Source organism: Rhinopithecus bieti, unplaced genomic scaffold, assembly GCF_001698545.2.
Source record: "Rhinopithecus bieti isolate Rb0 unplaced genomic scaffold, ASM169854v2 scaffold_21542, whole genome shotgun sequence".
NCBI lineage: Eukaryota > Metazoa > Chordata > Mammalia > Primates > Cercopithecidae > Rhinopithecus > Rhinopithecus bieti.
Genome location: NW_016810483.1, coordinates 910,220 through 917,591, shown reverse-complemented (window position 1 = coordinate 917,591; position 7,372 = coordinate 910,220). Strand labels below are relative to the sequence as shown.

The 7,372-nt window shown below is 45.8% G+C and overlaps 1 protein-coding gene across 1 annotated transcript in view; it reads right to left on the bottom strand.

Annotated features, from left to right (window-relative positions):
- The window catches only part of RYBP (RING1 and YY1 binding protein), a 100,028-nt gene that overhangs the window by 70,392 nt on the left and 22,264 nt on the right, over window positions 1-7,372 (bottom strand). Inside the window, exon 2 of the mRNA XM_017892154.1 lies at window positions 45-475. Coding sequence (XP_017747643.1) covers window positions 45-475 — 431 coding nt within the window. The remainder of the gene's footprint in view (window positions 1-44; window positions 476-7,372) is intronic.

Here is a 7,372-nt window from a genome sequence, read left to right as displayed (position 1 = left end):
CCGCGGCCCGGCGCGGCGGAGCGTGCAAGCCCGGCGGGGCGCACGTGGCCGCGCCCGGGAGCTGGCAACTGGCTTCGGGCCTCGCACGGCCGCCCCGTGAGGCTGTTGCTGGGACCCCGGCCCCGAAGCCGCCCCGGGGAAGTAGTTCCACGCAGTTTGCGCGCGCCGCGGGAGCTTTCAACAGCCTCACTGCTCGCAGCGCCTCGAGGCTTGCAGTGCCCTGGGGGCCGACAAGGTCCTCCTTTGGACCGCTTTCCCCCGCGCCCTTCTGTTCCTCTGCCACGCGGAGCTTTGTATTTGCCTCTTCTGAAGTCACTGCCTCCGGCCGAGACGCTAGCCCGAAGCCCCCTTCCCTGTCAGGCCCCTGACGCGGGAGAGAACTGTGCAGAAAGGGTGTGGCATAACTAAATGCCCCAGGCCAGACTCTGAGCTCCTGCTGGCGGACTCCTACTGGGATCCTCCTCTCCCCTGGAGGCTAAATAGGGCGTTTCCTTAGGGAAGTTGCTATTCAAATTCTGGCGACCACATGCAGGCATTAAAACCTCGTGCCTCAGCTCCTTCATCTCCAATATGGGGCTAATCCTCCCAGGGTTGTTTTGAAAATTCAGAGAAATCATGCATGGAAGGTTCGCTGATGGATGCCTGGTATTCACGAAGGACCAAAACAAGATATTGGGTATTAGGAGCTGTTATAACTGGGCCTGAATTGTGCACCATTCCCCCTGCGTTCGATTGTTGAAGTCGAGGAACAAGGTAGTGCCCTTCACTTTCTGTCCTGCTCCAAAAACGCTTGCCAGACTGTCTTGAACGTGACTCAGGACCCTCTGTCCTCAGGCCGGGAGATCTGGTAGGAGGAGGACCCCAGATGATAAGATAAAAGACACAGACGGGGCTGGGCTGAAGCCCCAGGTTAGGGGAGGGACGGAATCTTAGGATGCTGCTAGGAGTTGGGGCCCGGGGATGGGGGGTTTGGAGATAAGACAGACCCTCAGCCGGGTTTATGTGCAAATACAAAATAGATTGTTATCAAGACTGCCCCGTGGAAGGGAAGCATATCAGGGCTTGCGACCAGGGAAGCTCACTGAGACTGAGCACCCAGGGAGCAGGAAGTCCTACGGATCAGTCCAGGTATCAGAAGGGAGAGAATAAAAGAGAGAAGGAATGTGTCAACAATAAGTTTGATCAGCACGCAGTGTCCTCTCCAGGCAGGCGCACCCAGGAGGGCCAGGAGAAGCAACACTGTTTAGCAAGGATCAGCAACCTCTCAAGGCCTCAATGCCATAGCTGCCTCCTTAGGGGAGGGATGAAAGAAGGAAGAGGAGAAGAGAGAGATAGGGTTCTGGGGGTAAAAGGGCCGTAGAAAGCCAAAGGGTATGTACACAAGCCATGGCCCAGTGCAGCTGCGCCATGGAGCAGCCTTGGCCTCTGGTGTCTCCCTGGCATGCTCCCAAGACTCTTCCCCTGGCATAAAGGTCGTGAAAGAAACGGGGCACTAAGAAACCCCCACTGGAAGAGTGGCCTCCGGGGAAGTAGCTGGGAGCCATACGTAGAGGAAAGGAGACTTTGTTATTATTATTTCATACATAGAATAAAATACACAGATTTTCACACTGATTCCCAGCTTGGAATGCTCTTTGCGCAGATACCCACATTCATTGTCAGCTGCCTCAATTCCTTCGGGTCTTTACGCAAAAGTCACATCCTCACTGAGATCTTCCCTGGTCACACAATCTACATGTGTTTTGTTTTGTTTCGTTTTTTTCCTTTTCCTTTTCTGTCTTCCTTTTTTTTTTTTTTTTTTTTTTTTTTTTGAGACAGAGTCTTACTCTGTTACCCAGGCTGGAGTGCAGTGGCATGATTATGGTTCACTACAGCCTCAACCTCCTGTGTTCAGACAATCCTTCCACCTCAGCCTCCCGGGTAGCTGAGACTACAAGGATGTAACACCACACCCAACTAATTTTTGTATTTTTTTTTAAAGTAGAGAGAGGGTTTCACCATGTTCCCCGGGGCTGGTCTGGAGCGCCTGAGCTCAAGTGATCCTCCAGCCGCAGCTTCCCAAGTTGCTGGGATTACTAGCATGAGGCACTGCACCCGGCCCAATCTAAAAATTTCATACACCAACCCACAAAATGATGTCTCATGTCCCTCTGTCCTGCTCTACTTTTCTCTCCTTAGCATACCCTACATTTGGCTCTTATAATGAGGAGACTTTCTCTCTAACATTCCCCACAGTTCAGTTATCTTGTTTAAGCAGATCCTTGCCCCAGTAGAATACATGCTTCATGATGGCAGGGATTTTATCTTTTTGTTGTGTTCCCCCACCACCTCCCACCGCTAGTATATATCAAGTGCCTACAACAGTGACTAGTGTATATTCGTTGAAAAAAACTCTTTCATTTAACAATATATTGAGTAACAACTAGCTATCATGCTCGTGCCAGGGACTGGAAGATCAGATAAACAAAATAGACTTCATTCCTAATCTTTTGGAGTTTACATCCTAGTTGAGGAGCCAGACATTATACAAGTAATTACAATTGTGACAGTTGCTACAAAGACCAAATACAAGATGAGAGGTGAGAGGGTACTAAGAGAGGGAGGGTGTTGATGTAGCCGGTGGAACTGGGAAGCTCCCCAGAAAAAGTTAAGTTGCCCACAAGAAAAAAAGGCAAAAGCAGTCAGGTGTCTGGCGCTTTGGAGGAGCTAAAGGCAAGCAGCTGTGGCCAGAGTCCCACGGGAGAGGAGAAATGAGGCTGGAGAGGCAGGTGCTGGATAGATCCATATGGCAGGGTAGGGAGTGAGTTGGGAGTGAGGTCTCTATCCTGAATGCAATGGAAGCCATGGATGAGTTTACCAAGAATATGTCTACCTGGAACTGTCCGTGTCTGCCTTAATGAATTAGATGCTGGGAGAAGCAGACTCCTTGGAGGAGAGGAGGTAGTGGAAGGACCTTTAAAATGGCCCAGATTCAGACCATGAAGGGCAGCTTGGTAGGGCTTCCCTCCTATCTTCAGCTCAAGAAAGAAGTGAAAGCCACTGAGGCTTGCCAATGGGAAGGGCTGGAAAGTTATCAACTCAGACTTCCTCCTGCCATTAAATTTGCAAGTGCTACTCCCCAGAGGGAAACCTGAATACTCACTAAGCCTAGGACTTTGAACCTTAGGAATCCCCAATGAAGGTATTATAAACAAGTGAGAGAAACAAAGTTTGCTGCAAACACCTCAGTGCTTACCCCTGCCCCACCCATGATACACCTCCTTATGGTCTGAGTCCCACACCGTGATCTGGGGTGACATTTTCAACAATCTGCAGTGAAATGAGAAAAATAAGGGGTAAATGTATGAGTACTTTCCTATGACAAGATAAATTACCAATGGTTGATTCTTAGGAAAGATTATTTTTTATTCTGAGATTACGTTCTTTCCTTTTTTCTTTTCTCAGAGGTTTGGGTAATTTAAGCGTCCCTTCTTTAATGGAATGATGGCAATAGTATGTGCCTTTCCTAAAATGTCCTGAATTGGCCAAATCACTAGTTGGCAATTTGGTGTTGATTTCTCAATTCTCTCCCCTCGCTGATTTTATCTTTTAAGTTTTAAGGGCACCAAGACCTAAATGATCTTAATGAAGCTTTCTGAGTTATGTGTGATTGAGGGGAAGAGGAGGGAGAAAACAGTATCACGAGGTGACTGAAAAAGCCACCCAAGAAGGAGTGAAGCCAGAAAGGCTAAAATGTCAATCCTAATCGCTAGGAATTAATGCCCTACTTTGCACATAATGTTCCTTCAGTGGATTAAGAGAGAAAACTGTTGCTTGGAGCAACTACCTACCTGGAGCTGGAGGGTCTTAGGAACTGGGGAAAACCCAGCTCATTTCACTTAAAGCCTCAGGCTTGTGCTGGTATCACTAGAGACATCTGGAAACTAATGCTGAAGATAAGATTAACTTCTAAAGAAGCTCTCCTGGAGTCAGAGCGAGATGGAACTTCCCTGACCATCTGCTTTGAACCTTCACCAGATTTTGCAACCTGGTGACATTTTACAGTGTCATCTGTGCACGTGCTTATCAGAAATGTGAAGTTTCATTGATCTGCCTCTTCTACAGTAGGAAGTATCACAAGTCAAAATTGTCCTGGCTTATACGTCACACCCTTGACAAAAATTAACTCAAACTGTATCATAGACCAACATGTGAAACTTAAACCTATAAAACTATAAAACTTCCAGAAGAAAATATAGGAGAAAATCTTTCTGGCCTTGGGTAGGCAAAGGTTTCCTAGATATGAAACAAAAAGCATGATCCATAAAAGAAAAAGTTGATAGCTTCTATGCCATCAAAGCTAAAAACTTCTCTCTGAAAGACACTGTTAAGCATATGAGAGGACAACTCAAAGACAGAGAAAATATTCGCAACACACATATCTGATAAAGGACTTATACCCAGAATACATGAAGAACTTTTACTATGCAATAAGAAGGTAATCCACCTAATGAAAACATGAACAAGAAATGGGAGTGGACATTCCACCAAAAGATACACAAATGCACAATAGGTACATGAAAAGATGCTCAACATCATTATTCATTGGGAAATGCACATTAAAACCACAAAGAGACACCACTGCACATCAGAATGGCAAAACACACACACACACACACACACACACACACACACCTGACAATCCCAAGTGCTGGGGAGGATGTGGAGTGACCCTCACACATTGCCAGTGGGAGTGCAATATGGTACAGTTCCTCTGGAAAAACAGTTTGGCAGTTTCTTATAAAGTTAAACATACACTTACCATATGAGCCAGCAATCCCACTCCTAGGGATTTACCAAGAGAAATGAAGACATATGTTCACATAAAAACCTGTGCTCAGATATTTATAGCAGCTTTATTCATAATCACCAAAACTTGGAAACAACCCAAATGCCCTTTAACTAGCGATACAATAAACAAATTGTGGCACATCCATACCATGGAATACTACTCATCAATTAAAAGGAACACATTACTGATCTATGCAATGTGGATGAATCTCAAATACATTATCCTAAGTGAGAGAACAAAGTCTCAAAAGGTCACATACTGTGTGGTTCCATTTACGTAACTTTCTGGAAAAGGCAAAATCAGTGGGATAGAGAACAGATCAGTGATTGCCAAGGATTAGGGGTGGAGGGAGTATTTGACTACAAAGGAGTGGCAGCAAAAAAGAATACGAGGGGTGGAAGTTATCTACATCTTTACTATGGAGGTACTTACAAGATAGAATGCATTTGTCAAAACTCAGACCTGTACACCAAAAAGAGTAAATTTTGCTACTCTGGAGGCAGAGGCAGGGAGATTGCTTGAGTCTAGAAGTTCGAGGCTGCAGTGAGCTATGATCACGCCACTGCACTCCAACCTGAGAGACAGAACAAGAACCTGTCTCTGAAAAAAATTAAGTACATTTTACTGTATGTAAGTCACATCTCAGTAACTCTGGACAGAAAAGCTCCCTAAGCATCTACATTCCATATTCCTTCCCCTCTTAAAGTAATAACCATAAGACCTAGCATTTTGTAGCTTTGCTATGTGCCTGGCACTGTGAATACTCCTGTCCTTTTCGGAGTATTCTTCTTTTCAGTAATTTATCCAATTACTCAGGCCATAATCCTTGGAATTTTCCTTGACTTCTCTCTTTTTCTTATACCCTACATCAGTCCAGCCTTTGCACTTCCCCTCAGTATATATCCTGAATCTGACCACTTCCCATTATCTCTATTGCTGTCACTCCAGTCCAACATAGAATTATTTCTCAGCCTTCTAACTGAAAAGAGGAGGACTTCTAGTCTTCTCTTCTTGCACTCTGTACTGTCAGGATATGCTTGGTTATGCTATGGTAACCCTCCCAAATCTTCTTGATTTATCCCAACAAAGTGATTAAAGGGATTTCTTGCTGAAACCACATATCTGCAGGTCAACACCTCCACCCTGTCTCTCCTCACTCTTTGGACCTAGGCTGTGATGGCCTGAATGTGTCCTCCACAATTCATGTGTTGGAAATTTAATTCCCAATGCAACAGTGTTGGGAAGTAGGGCCTTTGCAGAGGTGTTTAGGTCATGAGGGCTTTACTCTCATGAATGGATTAATGGTGCTATAAAAGGGCATGGCAGAGGGAGTTCATCCTCTTTGCCCTACTGCCTTCTGCCATGTGAGGACACAGCATTCCTCCCCTCTGGAGGATGCAGTGTTCAAGCTGCCACCTTGGAAGCGGAGAGCAGCCCTCAATAAATGCTAGCACCTTGATTTTGGACTTCTCTACCTCCAGAACTGTGAGACAATACATTTCTGTTCTTTATAAATTACCCAGCAGTCTTGAGTACTTTGTGACAGCAGCACAAATAAAGACCCAGGCTTTCTGAGCTGCATCTAGCTTGAACATCACTGGTGGCTGTAAAGGAGCTCTGGAGTCACACATTCTGTCAATCAGCTGCCTGGCCTGGAAGTGACACAGTGACCTGTGCTCACAACTCATTGGTCAGAGTTTCATGGCCACCCTGCATGACAGGAAGCATAAACAGGAAGCCAGTATGTGCCCAGGAGGTAGAGAGCAAGAGATATTTGGCCATCGGCTTTGTGATTACCATGATTCTTTAAAGTCTTCTCTCAAAACCACGTGAAGAGATCCTTTCAAGATGTTGATGACTCACTTACACAAAATCCTCGAATGACTTTCATGACATTTAAATGAAAATCCAGAATCTTGACCCTGGCCTTCAAGACCTGCTAACTTCGTCCACCCCTGGCTTCTTCACCCAGCTCAGCTCAGCTCTAGGAACTCTGGCCCTTTGCTGTTTCCTGCCACGCCCAGCCCCTCCTCACGGCCTTTCTGCCTGCTCTCCCCTAGATAGTCCCACAGCTACATTGCTGTCATGGTCCAGGTGGATGCTAAATGCCCCTTCTTCAGGGAGGACCTCCCTGACTAGGACATCTTACATAGCATAACCCCCAGTCACTGCCACCCTCACCCTGCTTTATCTTTCTTTGCACCCTTAGCATGACCTAGCATTGTATGATGGGGTGTGTGTGTGTGTGTGTGTGTGTGTTTTGGCCTGGTTCATCCAGTAGAATGTAATATTTGTTGGGACAGGGACTTTCCTTTGTTCAATCCTAGTTTGTGGGCCTGTGAGTTTTTGCCAAAACAGTCCAGCCACACGTGCCAGAGCCCAGGAAATGGATGATGAGCTTTAGCACTGTTCCAGTTTGGGCCTTGTGAATATTCAGGTGAGTGGTTCCCTATGATGGTATGATTTCCTTCGTTTTTTCCATAACTTTTTTCTGGTTTTTTTTTTTTTTTTTTTTTTTTTTTTTTTTTTTTTTTTTTTTTT